The following is a 13932-nucleotide window of genomic DNA, read 5'->3' on the forward strand; positions in this document are numbered from 1 at the left end:
GCAGCAAGTTTTGCAAAACAAGTGGAAGGAGCCGTACAAGGTCACGCTCGGTAAGAATAAATGTCCCTAGAGTGTTTGGAAGTCACAACGTTTAGAGCCAATCTGGCGGTGACAAACACTTGACGGGCCCAAAACAGTGACAAACGTCCCGTGCCCCGGTCCAGGCCCACGTATTTGCTAACCTCAAGCGCCAGCAACCGCAGGCCAGTGGAACCGCGCTCCGGGCAAGGGCGGACGGGCGGGCCGCGGAGCATGCCGGGGCTTGTGGTCCTCTCGGAGCCCGGGCCCGTGCTCGGCGGGGCCGCCTTCCGCCGGTGGCCTTCCTGTGGGTGGGAGAGGGCGGCCGGGAGCCCAATGAGGGAGCAAGAACGTGGCAACCACCCACGAGCCCGCGTCGGTGGCCGCCCCTCAGGGGGACCTACTATCCGGCGCCGAGCCGGAGGGGGGAAACGGCGCCCGCCGCCCCGCCCGGAGCCGGCGAGCAGCCCCAGTCCCCCCTACCCGCGCGTGGCGGCGCCGGCTCCCTAGCCGCCGCGGCCCCACCCTCTTCCGGCCTCGGCTGTCCGGGCCGCGCTCGCCACCGCCTGTGGATGCTGCGCCTCTCTGAACGCAACATGAAGGTGCTCCTTGCCGCCGCCCTCATCGCGGGGTCCGTCTTCTTCCTGCTGCTGCCGGGACCTTCTGCGGCCGATGAGAAGAAGAAGGGGCCCAAAGTCACCGTCAAGGTCCGGTGGAGTCCGCGGCATTTACGGTGCCGGAGCTCGGGCCCGGGCGGCCTTGGCTTGGCCTTGACTCAGCCCCTTCCCCCTCGGCTTCTGTCTGTGGCCTCGTGGCGTCTGAGCCGTCCTGCCCATTCAGTCCAGAGAACGACCCGGACCCACCCCGAGACCCCCAGCCCCTGCCCTGACCCAGGGAGTTAGTTGGATCCGCGAATACCCATCTGGGGCTGGCACTGGCAGCCTCAGAGCAGCCTTTTTGCAAACACCCCTCAGTGCTGGGGAGGTGGTGAAAGATCACGCCTGCCAGATTCCGAATCCTTTCTCTCCTTAAGCCAAATTTTAGCCCCAATTACAAAGCACAGTATGTAGAGTTCAAACTTAAGTGGTGAACTTAGACTCCCCTCCTTATGGGTTTTTAAATGTTAATTTTTAGAATCTGGGTCCATTAGCTTTTTAGAGCAAATATTGTTATCCTGTAGTTCAAGGAGGGTGTAGATAAGCATGTTTTCCAAGAAAAGGGTCTGGAGCTTTCATTTTAGATTCCCAGGATTTTTACCTTCACCAAAATCAGATTCAGAACCACGTCTCTAAAAATATGGCTCTATTCTCTCTCCCATCCTCAGGGTAGCTTCTTGTACCTTCCCTCCCCTACCAACGCCCCTTTAAAGAAGCTAAGTTGGCAGTGGTCTCTTTCCTCAGGTGTATTTTGACCTGCGAATTGGAGATGAAGATGTAGGCCGGGTGATCTTTGGTCTCTTCGGAAAGACTGTTCCAAAAACAGTGGATAATTTTGTGGCCTTAGCTACAGGAGAGGTAAGTGGCTGGAGCAGGGGTGGTCAACTCAAATGAAGTGAAGCTGGCACTGGGGATGGCAGCAAACTGACCTGCAGAGTTCAGCCCATCTGTAGTGGACCTCACTGAGCACCGACTGCCTGTTGCCCTGGGAACACAGTATTGTCCTTTCTTAAGAGTAAGGGGCCCCTGACCAGGCACAGTGGCTCACACTTATAATCCAAGCACTTTTGGAGGCCAAGGTAGAAGGATTGTTTGAGCCCAGGAATTCAAGACCAACCTGGGTAACATAGCAAGACCCTGTCTCTACCCCCCCAGAATTTTTTTTTTGAGACAGAGTTTCACTCTTGTTGCCCAGGCTGGAGTGCAATGGCGCGGCCTCAGCTCATTGCAACCTCCGCCTCCTGAGTTCAAGTGATTCTCCTGCCTCAGCCTCCCTAGTAGCTGGAATTACAGGCATGCGCCACCACACCTAGCTAATTTTGTATTTTTAGTAGTGACAGGGTTTCACCATGTTGGCCAGGCTGGTCTCAAACTCCTGACCTCAGGTGACCCACCTGCCTCGGCCTCCCAAAGTGCTGGGATTAGAGGTGTGAGCCACTGTACCCGGCCAAAAAAAAAATTATTTTTAATGAACGGGGTGTGACGGGGTGCACCTGTGGTCCCAGCTGCAGCTACTCAGGAGGCTGAAGTGAAATGGAGGCTGCAGTGAGCCATGATCACACCACTGCACTCCAGCCTGGGCAGTACAATGAGACCCTGTCTTAAAAAAATTTTTTTTAAATAAAAGGCTGGGTGTAGTAACTCACACCTGTAATCCCAGCACTTCGGGAGGCTGAGGCGGGTAGATCACCTGAGGTCAGGAGTTAGAGACTAGCCTGGCCAACATGGCAAAACCCTCTCTCTACTAAGAATACAAAAATTTAGCCAGGCATGTTGGTAGGCGCCTGTAATCCCAGCTACTCAGGAGGCTGAGGCAGGAGAATTGGTTGAACCCAGGAGGTGGAGGTTGCAGTGAGCCAAGATTGCCCACTGCACTCTAGCCTGGGCAACCCCAGGGAAACTCCATCTCAAAAATAAAAATAAAAAATAAAAAAATAGGCCGGGTGTGGTGGCTCACGCCTATAATCCCAGCACTTTGGGAGGCTGAGGAGGGTGGATCACCTGAGCTCAGGAGTTCAAGAGCAGCCTGGGCAACACGGTGAAACCTCGTCTCTACTGAAAATACAGAAATTAGCTGGGCATTGTGGTGGCACATGCCTGTAATCCCAGCTACTCAGGAGGCCGAGGCTGGAGAATCGCTTGAACCTGGGAGGCGGAGGTTGTAGTGAGCAGAGATTGTGCCATTGCACTCCAGCCTGGGCAACAAGAGAGAAACTCTGTCTCAAAAAAATCATAATAAATTTTAAAAATAAGATAAAAAAGAGTAGGGGGTCCACAGCTGCCTGGGAAGACTTCACCTAGGGTGAGGGCCATGGGTTTTAAGGAAACAACAGTGCCCTGTTTCAGTTTAGATTAACTTTCCATTGAATCAGCAGGTGACCTTTCTTCTCAGTTTTCTTGTATCTGTTCTTATGATTGGAAGAAATGAGGGGAAAGGCGTTATGTGATGTAGAATTGTATAAAGCCTGGGAATTGTATGGAGGCAGACGAACTTCCACATCTGTGTGTGCCATGCCTGTCCTATGGTGCCTGCCCGCTCACTCAGTAGCACATTGAACGGTGAAAGTGGTCAGCATTGGTGTCTCTTCTGCGAGCAGGAGTTGTGGGCTTGTTCCCGCGGGGCCTATTAAATGTCATGTCTTCCTGCTGCCCCTTACCACCTCCTTACCTTCTCTTCCCTCTTTCTAGAAAGGATTTGGCTACAAAAACAGCAAATTCCATCGTGTAATCAAGGACTTCATGATCCAGGGCGGAGACTTCACCAGGGGAGATGGCACAGGAGGTAACCACAGGTCCTCTGGGCCAAGGAGTATGTCAGTGTAGCCTCCACGGTGGGAGGGCCAGGCTCTGCTGGGGAGACAAGGCCTCTTTCTTCCCCAGCTCTAGAGGCAGGCCTACTTATTACCTGCCTACTTTGAGACCAGCGGCACCCTTCTTTGGAGAGGGAACCCAGTACAAAGGAGAGAGAATAATGGGGTGGACCTGATGGTAAACCTAAGAGGATCTCTCCCAGGTGGCCGTCCTGATCCAGGCCTATAGCCTGGTGACTTTTCCTGATACCTCTTCAGAATGGGGATTGGGGAGAGAGGCATATGGAAGCAAAGTGAAGACATGTGGGTACGTGATTCTAGGTCAGGTGCCCAAAGCCTGTCCAGGCCACCCTGGAAGCCCCAGCAAGAGTGGGAGGGCCAGGCGTGGTGACTCTGTAATCCCAGCACTTTAGGAGGCCAAGGCGTCTGGATCACTTGAGGCCAGGAGTTCAAGACCAGCCTGGCCAGCATGTTGAAACCCCATCTCTACTAAAAATACAAAAGATTAGCCGGGTGTGGTGGCACACACCTGTAATCCCAGTTACTCTGAAGGCTGAGGCAGGAGAATTGCTTGAACCCAGGAGGCGGAGGTTGCAGTGCGCCGAGATCGCACCACTGCACTTCAGCCTGGGCAACAGAGCGAGACTGCATCTCAAAAAAAAAAAAGAGTGGGAGCAGTTGCTTTCCTTGACAGTCTTTCACCAGGGACCACTCTGTGAGGGCCGACCCTCACCTCAGCATTAACTTGCACAAGGAGGACAGAAAGATCCCCGGGCCCCTGCGTGAGTCTCACTGAGCTCAGGTACAGCCTGCTGCACCCTTAGAACACAGCTCACTCCTCGCTGAGTGTCTGTGGGGCTCTGTGGTGGGGGTTGAGGATGTAAAGACCTATGGGGCAGTGGTTCCCTTTTACTTCCAACAACTGAAAATGTACAAGTAGGCCATGATGCAGCATTCAGGACTTGAGCTCACAAAGGAGACCGAAGAACTGTATTTGTGGGGTCAGACGCAGTTGGGCTGGATCCAGCGTCTGCCACCTTCTTGTTTTCTGACCTCAGGCAAGTGAGTCCTTGGAGCTTCAGTTTCTTGTACTGTACAGTGAGGGTGGAGAGAGTTGTGGGGTCATGAGGATTGGGCTAGGTCTGGAATGCGAAGTGCCTGGCATGCAGTGAGTGCTTAGTAAGTCAGCCATTGTTGAAGTGCTGACAAGCAGAGGAATCCTCTCAGGCCAGGGAACAGGGAATGGCCTTGCGGATGTGAGGGAAGATTTCAGTGGGGTCCTGAATGAGGAGAATTTGAATGGGCAGATAAGAGGCAGGGTTAGGGCATGAGCCCGGTTCTGTTCTGTGGCAGGAGCTTGGCCAAAGGTGGGGTGAGGGCATCTGTACCCGGAGTGCAGAGAGGTGGGTGATGGCCTGCAGCCTGGGCTTCGGCCTGCGGGGAGTCAGGGCCATGGAGCTGAGTAAGAGGATGACCCCTCGCTTGGGGTGCCAGGGGAGTCGTGTGGTGGCAGATCCAGAATGTGGAGGCCAGGGCAGGTAGGCTGCTGGGGGCACTGGTGCAGCTGACCCTGGGCAGGGAGATTTGGGCCTGATCCTGAGGTGGCTGAGAGCAGAGATTTGAGAGCAGACCACCTTGGTCTGAACTCTAGCTCTGCTGCTGCTTTGCTGGGGCTCCTTTTATTCTCTGTGCCTCAGTTTCTTCATCTTTGAAGCAGAGTTAGCTCCTCCTCATACGGTGGATTGTTAAATATGTAAGATGCTTGGAACAGTGTGGCACGCACTGTTAGCGCCCTAAGCACTCGCCTACTGCAGCGGTGGTCGCGGGAATGGAAAGAAAGAGTAAGTACATGGGGAGTGGCTAGGGACAACCTGAGCCACGTGCAGAGGAAAAGGGATCAAAAGAATAACTGAGGTCTGGAAAGATGACAAGGTATGTTGAGTTTAAATAGAAATGTCCATTTGGGTTTGGAACCCCTGTATCTTGGGAGAGTGGTTGGAGCTCAGGACGGAGATTTGGGGGTTTTCTGGATGGATAACAACTATAATCAAAATCCCACAGTTGGCTCAGATGGGAGAGGCTTTTAGCCAGCAGTCCAGCCAGGACTCACTGCACATGTGGCAGAGTTCAGTCTGCCCAGCGTGGGGGTGAGAGGTGGAGCACAGGCACAAGCACCCCTGTCCCCACCAGCCAGAGTCTGGTCATTTTTGGTTTTCAGTTGTCCTACTTGCTGCCCAGTCAGAAATATCTTCCTGGTTGGCATCGCTCTAGGACAGTTTCCCAGCTCAGTTCCATTCTGTGGACCCACAGGATGAAGGTAGGTGCAGTGAGAAGGAAGACGGTTTTGCATGCAAATACGTTTGAAAAGTGTTAGATAAAACAAAATGAAAACGACCCTATTTTTGGCTGAGTTTCTTGGGGCCTAAGGCACAGTGTCAGTCTCCAAGGGGTGACAGGGAAAAAGAAGCGTTTCAGTGTTCTTTCTGGAAGCAGCTTTGGAACTAGGATCTCCGAAACGGCGTAGAGATCACCCTGGATTGCCCTTGTCATATCCCCAAGCCCCACGTGGACAGATGCATCACACACACTCACAGCTGTCTTTTATTCCTGTTCATTCCTTGTTAAGAGGCTTTGACTCTTCAGAACCCCAGGGGCAGCCCCTCTTTTCTGCCCTTCCCCACCCATCTCTGGCTGCTTTCTCCTCTGCAGCTATGCCTGTGTCTTTTGTGTTCATAGGAAAACAGGCTGGTCAGCCACAGCAGTCCTCCTCTTCTGGAGAGTTCCAACCCTGTTGACGCCCCTGCATCCTGCACAGCACCTCCCTCCACCAAAGTCCCTCCGCGGCAGGCCTGGGCCACATAGCCAAGGGAAGCTGATAACATGCACTTTATTTAAAAGCCACAAAACTATCCTCTCGAAGTAATCCTTCTGGGAGCTGTTCACCACATCAGCCTGGCCTGATGCCCCACTTGGCCTTAGTCAGCGTGGCTTGGCTCTGAGTCCAGAAGAGAGGAAGGGTGCAGCTTTTGTGTCCTTGTGCTCCACTCAAGCCCAGCCTGGCACAGAGGACAGGTTAAACTCCATCAGTCCTGGCCCCGAATGTCTGCTTGGTTTGGCCCAATCCAGTGCCCCCGACCTGCTCTTTTTTCCCCAGGAAAGAGCATCTATGGTGAGCGCTTTCCCGATGAGAACTTCAAGCTGAAGCACTACGGGCCCGGCTGGGTGAGCATGGCCAACGCAGGCAAAGACACCAACGGCTCCCAGTTCTTCATCACAACGGTCAAGACGGCCTGGCTAGATGGCAAGCATGTGGTGTTTGGCAAAGTTCTAGAGGGCATGGTGAGTTCTGGAAGCAAGGGCTACTACTGGGCTGTCCTCACTGGGGATTCAACACAGACCCCAGGGCAGGAGCTCCATGTGTCCATCCCTCTCCCAAGAGGACCTAACCCACAGATGCGGCCCACTGCTCCCGTCCAGAATAAACCCTGTACCTCCATGCCTCCAACGTTCTACGTTCTTCCAGCCCCGTCAGAGCTCAGCCAGGAAGCCTTGTTAAGGCTGCACAACTGCCGGAGCCTCCCTCCCCTCCTTCACTCAGGAATGTGCTGGTCCCACCCCTGAGGTGTACAGAGTGCAGCTGAACACAATGTCCCTGAGAAGCCACATTTCCTGGTCACCCTCTTCCTCCTCCTTGCCCTTGGCCAAACCTGGGTCTTCAAAGGAATACAGTTCCTGCATCCCCTTGTCAAATCTGCGTTCTCTCTGCTCTGGCCAGGAGTCTGTTAGAATTTTGGCGCCTCCAGTTTTGTGTGCTGTTGATGACTTGTGGGTCTCAGCCCTCCTGAGTCATACACTGGGGCCTTTCTCCTGAGCGGTGGACCTCCTTACCCACTGTGCTCTCCTACTTCCACCTTTCTTTTCCAGGAGGTGGTACGGAAGGTGGAGAGCACCAAGACGGACAGCCGGGATAAACCCCTGAAGGATGTGATCATCGCAGACTGCGGCAAGATCGAGGTGGAGAAGCCCTTTGCCATCGCCAAGGAGTAGGACCCAGGGACCTCTTTCTTTGACCGTCTGTGCAGGCCCTGTAGTCTGCCACAGGGCCCTGAGCTGCACTGGCCCCAGTGCTGGCATCTGGTGGAGCGGACCCATTCCCCTCACATTCCACAGGCCCACGGACACAGTTTTGTAACAGACTCCTACCAACACTGACGAATAAAAAAAAAATGTGGGGTTTTTTTTTATATATAACGTGTGGGCCTGGTTCTTGAGCCTGCAGCGCTTCCCCTAGGCCCGCATCCCAACATGCCTGTGACTCTGCTGTGCCTGCCCCTTCCCTGGGATCCTGCCTAAAACTTTGACCCAGGAGCTACCCAGGAAAAGTCAGGCAGGAGCTTTTGCCCCCTGCTTCTAAACTTTGCCAGCTACTGGGCCTCCACGTTTGCTCCCCTTGCCACCACGCTCCAGTCTATGTTAAGGAATATACCTGTACTTTTTCATAGCCTACCTCTAAATTGACTTTTTTTTTTTTTTTTTTTTCCATAGAGACAGATCTCACTATATGGGCAGGCTGGTCTCAAACTTCCAGACTCAAGCATCCTCCTGCCTTGGCCTCCCAAAGTGTTGGGATTACAGGCGTGAGCCCGTGTACCCAGCTGACTTCTTCCTTTATTATTTTATTTATTTATTTTTTGAGACAGAGTTTCGCTCTTGTCCAGGCTGGAGTGCAGTGGCGCAATCTCGGCTCACCATGACTTCTGCCTCAGCCTCCTGAGTAGCTGGGATTATAGGCATGCACCACCACAACGCCTGGCTAATCTTGTATTTTTAGTAGAGATGGGGGTTTCTCTGGTGGTCAGGCTGGTCTCGAACTCCTGACCTCAGGTGATCCACCCACCTTGGCCTCCCAAAGTGCTGGGATTACCGGCGTGAGCCACCACGCCTGGCTGACTTCTTCCTTTATTACTTATCTTCTTGACCCTGCCTTGGTTCTTGGGCTCTAAGAGCATGCAGATTCTACTACCTCCAGCTACCAATGCAAGCCAAGTTCTGAGCCTTGAGTGGGAATGTGGCACAACTGGACACTGGGTAGTTAAGTCCTGAGTCCAGGCCCAGGGATGACCTAGCCTTATATGGAGTTCATAGGACAGAGGCACATAACTTTCTTAGGAGGCAGCCAAAGGCCTCTGGACTGATTAGGGCATCGGTGGCAGAGGAGCAGGGTGACAGGCCGCCTTTGGCTGGGCTTTATCTGGGCTGATGCTGAAGCTGTAGAGGCCCTGGAGCACACCATTCACCACCACGTTGGGCAGCGGCTCTGTGGGATAGAATTAAACAGGTCTGGCCTCAGACCTGCAGCTCCTTGAGCTCCTGCACATGGGCTCAGCCCCCACTTGGGAGTAGGAGCCCTTGCCAAGGTAGCAGACAGCAGCTGTCCACCCCAAATGAAGCCTCAGCATTCCCAGGTCACATTCTGTTCATGTCAGCTTGGTAAAGAAGTCAGGTTGCTGAGGAAATGGAGACCAGGGAAGCCAAACTTGTTTTCCTTGTGTCTACAAAGCAGGCTCCAGGGAACAGGAGCAGGAGGTAGTGGCTCCAGAGGTGGGGCAGCAGGAAGGAGATGCTGCCTGAGGGTCCCAGGAGCTGAGATATGCCAAGCCCACACCCTACCCCTGCAGCCCCGGATCTAGGCACCTCCTCACCTGGGGAGGGGGTGCAAACATAGGGATCCATATGGAAGCTCAGGACAGGCCGCTGGTGCTGCTGGGAGCTGGGAGGAAAGAGGGTCATGAACCATGGGTGCAGGAGGCAGGGCAGAATCCCACAGAGGGGTGGAGACGGGGCTGAGATCACCAGGGACCCATGAAAGAAAAGATGAGTGGGAAATGGGCTCAGGAGGCACCAAAGGGAAAACAGACTTCAGGGCCCAGGCCAGACAGCCCCAAGCAGCAGGCCCGCCTCCTAGCATATGGCCACTAGGGGGCGGCAGGGGCCAGGCGCGGGCTGGGGCTTTGACTTGCCTGCTCTCGCCAGGCAGGAACTGCCCCAGGGTGCTGAAGAGAAGAGAAACACTGTAAGCCGCCTGGGGATGCCCGGGGAGCGTGAGGAAGGGGTGGAGACACCAGAGCCCAGAACTGCGCCTCCCAGGGGACCACTGCTTCTATTTGTAACAAGCCCCAGTTCCGGAGGTGGCTGGGGTAACCAAGGCTGTCCAAAGAAAAGCCCCTCCACCCAGGTCAAGAAGGCTGGTGACGGCGGTCATGTCAGGCTGGATCCCGGCAGATGTGAGACGAAAGGGCTTACCCTCTAACACCTTTCCTCACCTGTTCACTGACGACAGCCCCTGGCCCCCGCCACCGGTCCCCCTTACCCCCAGTTGCTAGCCTTGGGATCTGTGGGGAAGTGCCGAAGTCTCAGGAATTCCAGTAACTCCTTGGGCACCTCCTGGTTCAGGTACAGGATGCCCTGGAGAGGACAGAGGAGACTTGCAATCGGACCCAGCTACTAATTTGCATAGCGCAGTGCCAATGAAAATGCAGGACTCTTTGTTCCAAAAAAAGAATTTCAAGACAATGACAGCAGAGCACTGAACCAGGCTCAGGGCCCTTCTGAGCGCTGGGCCCTCCCTGTGTGCACAGCTTGTACCCCATGATGTGGCATAACTTCGCTGTTGGGGGAAGGACCCTCACCCTACATCCCGTCAGGAGGGCAGCACAGGACCTCACCCTGGAGGGGACAGGACCTGGCTTTCATGGAGCTGGGACTACCTGTGTCCATTACCTCATTCAGTCCTTTCACCAATCCAGAGGTGGGTGTTTGGACCTCTACTACTCTTCAGAAAACTGATGCTTGAGGTGTGGGTTCCCTCCCTGCCATGCCCCCACACCTCTCCGTCTGGGCCACACCCCTGGCACAGCAGGCTGGGGGGCAACCAAGCGTGCCCTCGCATACCTGGATGTAGGCCTCCAAGCCCTGCCGGCGCTGTTCCAACCCTCTGGTCCTCCAGTTGGGCAGGCGTTTCGAGGGGAAGTCGGGCACTCTGTACAGCTTCTTGATCTACTGGAGGTTTACCCGTGCGATCACAGCATCCCGACTGAGCCCTCAAGCCCTCTTCAGCCGAGCCAGAAACCCTCCCGCGCCCCGCCTTCGGGCTGTACCCTGGGACAGACCCTGGTGAGTGGTGGACAGGCCGGAGGGCGAGGAAGGCTCCAACCCACCCACAGACGCCCGGGGGCTGACCGGCCTCGCAGGGACTGAGGCCGTAATAGGGGTGGCGGAGGCTGGGGCTGGAGCTCGCCCGCCCACCTCACAGGGCCTCGGCAGGGGCTGGACGGAGGCTGGCCCGGGGCCGGTGGGAGGTCGGCGCCGCCTCACCCGCTTGTGCAGCGCGTGGAACTCGCTGTAGCGCCTCGGCACCGTGTGTCTGCGCCCGCTGCACAGCACCTCCACTTGGAACACCTGGCGGCGCGAGCGGGCAGCGAGGGTACGCGTGAGGCCCCGCGGGGAAGACACAGCAGAACCTGCGCCCGGCGACTCGCCCACCCTCCCGCGCTCAAAGGCACAAAGCGGCCTTGCGGCGCCGCGGCTCCTCGGGGACGCTTCGTTCCCGCACACCTGGAAGAACGGGCTGGCGGACCCTCCCCTCGGCGCCCTGGGGTCCCTCAAGAGCTCGAACCACGCTCCGCGAGGCTGGCAAATCCAAGCGGCCCCCAAACCCTCGACAAGATTTCCCCCGACGGTCCAGCCCGCAGCGCTCGTTCACCCGGGCCCGGGCTCCTGGTCCCCACTGAGTGCAGCGCGGGCAAATCCTGCGGGTACGGGCGCCCCTCCCCATCCAGGGGCCGCGCTCACCATGTGGCCTTTCTCCGGGCTCTGCCTGGGCCCCTCGGCCTCAGGCCCCACCGACGGGATGTGAACTTCCAGCATCCGCGCCCCTGGCCCCGGCCGCTCCGCGCGCTCGGCTCGGAGCCCTAACTCTCCGGGAGCTGACGGAGGACCCCGGCGCGGCCGGCCCCGCCCCCTCGGCCCGCAGGCCCCGCCCCAGGCCCCGCCCCCAGGCGACCCCGCCCCGGGCGTTCCCTTGAGCGGCGGGTCCTGAGCCTAGAAGATTAAGCGGGACCCGGACGCCGCCCCCCAAGTCTAGTGCGCCCGCAGCGCAGGGCAGTGGAGTCACCCGTTTGTCAAACACTGACGGAGCACTCACTGATGCCAGGAACTGGGGAGCAAAAATGTCACCCATCCTGAGTTAAGCGCCTGCTATGAACTAAGGACCAGCCTGTGGCTCCCGGCGTGGCCGGAGGCGGGACCCGGGCCTCAGCGCCGGTCCTGGGGCCAACCAGGGACCTGTCTTGCGTTCCTCAGTCCCTTCCCAAGCCTTTCCCTCCTTTCAGCCTGCTCCCTGGGATTGTGATATGGAGTCCCCGGCTGAGGCCACACCGGAGCAAGGCTTGAACCCAATCCAGCTTTGATGCCCCCTTCTCCAGCATTCACAGCACCCCCCCCCACACACACACATACACACACATTCATTCATTCATTGTTTTCATCCATCCATTCACTCCTATCTTCCAACCCTAAGGGTCTCCAGGCTGTTTGTGGGGAATGATTTGTTTTTCTAAGACCACCAGAGTGGGCACAAAAGAACCAGCGAGTAGGCAAGGCTAAAAGCAAAACTGCAAATTTATTCTTTGGTCATCTAGCTTCAGGGACCGGAGCTGGGGGCGGGGGGGTGGAGTTTCTAATACACTCCCGACAAGAGTGGGGGCTGAGAAAGCCCACCCCCGGCGCATCTGCTGGGAGCGACTTTTCTAGGAGTGGAAGGGCAATAGGCGGGGCACGGGCATGTTGGGGGAGGGGGGGCGCTCCGCAGGTGCCACCAGGTAAATCTTGATCGCCTCGGATTGACATCACCTGGTGCATGCCTGCTTAATCTGCACCTTCCCGGGCGTCAGCTGCATTCTCGCACACACGGGAAGAGTTGGTGGTGAAGAAGAACCCAGAAGTGCACCATCCTGCCTCCGTTCGTCCAAACAGGGAAGAGGCAGTTTAGGGACCTAGGCTCCGATTTGGGGGTCAGACAGCCTGGATTTCAGGAGCTCTGTAGACCTTTGCTCATCTGCAAAATAGGGATAACGTGACTCCTTCAGGCGAGTGTATAAAGTGAGATGATTTGGCGGGGCACGGTGGCTCACGCCTGTAATCCCAGCACTTTGGGAGGCCAAGGCAGGCGGATCACCTGAGGTCAGGAGTTCAAGACCAGCCTGACCAACATGGTGAAATCCCCGTCTCTACTAAAAATACAAAAATCAGCCGGGTGTGGTGGTACATGCCTGTAATCCCAGCTACTCAGGAGACTGAGGCGGGAGACTCGCTTGAACCTGAGAGGCAGAGGCTGCAGTGAGCCAAGATCAAGCCATTGCACTCCAGACCGGGCGACAGCAAGACTCTGTCTAAAAAAAAGTGAGATGATTCATGTTAGGCCCTTAACAGAAGCATTGAGTAGCAGCTTGACTGTGGGCTTGTCCTGGATGACTAGAATTAGTGGGCACAGGGCAGTGGATGGGAAGAGGGACTCTGGGGGTTGGCACCGGGTTGCTCTTGTCCACCCCTCTGGGCAGGTTCTTCCTGGATATGCGGCAGGATTTTGATCCAGAACTCTTTTCAGGCCATGTGCTGGAAAGGGCCTCTGTTCCCACCTCTCAGCCCTGCACCCTCCAGCTGTCGGGAGAGCTATCATCAGCAGCACCATGGCAGGTCCTCTGCTCCACTGACTTCCCCTACAAAGACCCGATGACATGCGAAGAGGGGAGGCCCTGCCTTCCAAAGCTCATACGTAGTGGGAGGTCTTGCGGTGGGCAGGAGGAAGCGGAGTGCTTGTCTTCAGGGCTGGAGTTGAGGGGACTCACCCCTCCCCTGCTCCTGCAGAGATGCCTCTGAGCTGGAGCAAAAACCTCCATCCCCAGCCCTGTCCCCAGAAAAGGGCTGAGATGACGATCCCAAAATGGGGCAAACAGATCTCACCAATACCATGTCCCACACTCTCTTTTTCCAAATTGCATCACACAAGGACCACAGAATCAGGAAGCTGAAACTTCCCAGATTCTAGTGGGGTCCTCTAGAAGAAAAGCAGTCCAGAGTGAGAAGTGCTGTGCTTTCATTTCCTCCCTAGGGCCCCATCACTCAGGGACCCAGCTTTCCCCGGCCTACAGGGCCTCCCCAACTGCCGCTGTCCAGGGAGGCGTCTCCTGGGATCCTCAGACTTCTTGGTCCCCATCCTAATGACTGTCTGCCCCTCTGTCTCTGGGTCTCCATTTTTTCCTGACGTCATCCCCAATAGAACGTCCATTCTCTACCCTGCAGCACAAACTGTTATCAAGGCATGTGCTTAAAACCTTCCAATGTTTCCCACTGCAGTTAGAATAAAACCCACTCTCCCTATGCAATCCACA

At 56.1% G+C, this 13932-nt stretch overlaps 2 protein-coding genes across 6 annotated transcripts; one reads left to right on the plus strand and one right to left on the minus strand.

Annotated features, from left to right (window-relative positions):
* Positions 1 to 367: 367 nt before the first annotated feature.
* On the plus strand, positions 368 to 7734 carry PPIB (peptidylprolyl isomerase B). Its single transcript, XM_023185296.1, has 5 exons — positions 368 to 725; positions 1419 to 1532; positions 3363 to 3456; positions 6639 to 6823; positions 7409 to 7734. Exons 1-5 carry the CDS (start codon positions 591 to 593, stop codon positions 7529 to 7531), a joined length of 651 nt encoding a protein of 216 aa, XP_023041064.1. The 5' UTR covers positions 368 to 590; the 3' UTR covers positions 7532 to 7734.
* Positions 6070 to 11496, minus strand: SNX22 (sorting nexin 22). 5 transcript variants are annotated; one of them, XM_023185300.1, is made up of 7 exons: positions 11336 to 11496; positions 10790 to 10942; positions 10436 to 10540; positions 9855 to 9949; positions 9505 to 9537; positions 9187 to 9254; positions 6070 to 6540 (listed from the first exon to the last, which is right to left on the minus strand). In XM_023185300.1, the coding sequence occupies exons 1-7, from the start codon at positions 11408 to 11410 to the stop codon at positions 6530 to 6532; spliced, it is 540 nt and encodes a 179-aa protein (XP_023041068.1). In that variant the 5' UTR covers positions 11411 to 11496; the 3' UTR covers positions 6070 to 6529. The 5 variants fall into 5 exon arrangements, with proteins under 5 accessions (XP_023041068.1, XP_023041069.1, XP_023041066.1 ...); XM_023185299.1 differs by lacking the exon at positions 6070 to 6540 and adding an exon at positions 8431 to 8801 and having other exon boundaries at positions 10859 to 10942; XM_023185297.1 differs by lacking the exon at positions 6070 to 6540 and adding an exon at positions 8431 to 8801.
* Positions 11497 to 13932: the final 2436 nt, after the last annotated feature.

This window comes from Piliocolobus tephrosceles, chromosome 6 (genome assembly GCF_002776525.5).
Source record: "Piliocolobus tephrosceles isolate RC106 chromosome 6, ASM277652v3, whole genome shotgun sequence".
In the NCBI taxonomy this organism is placed as follows: Eukaryota; Metazoa; Chordata; class Mammalia; order Primates; family Cercopithecidae; genus Piliocolobus; species Piliocolobus tephrosceles.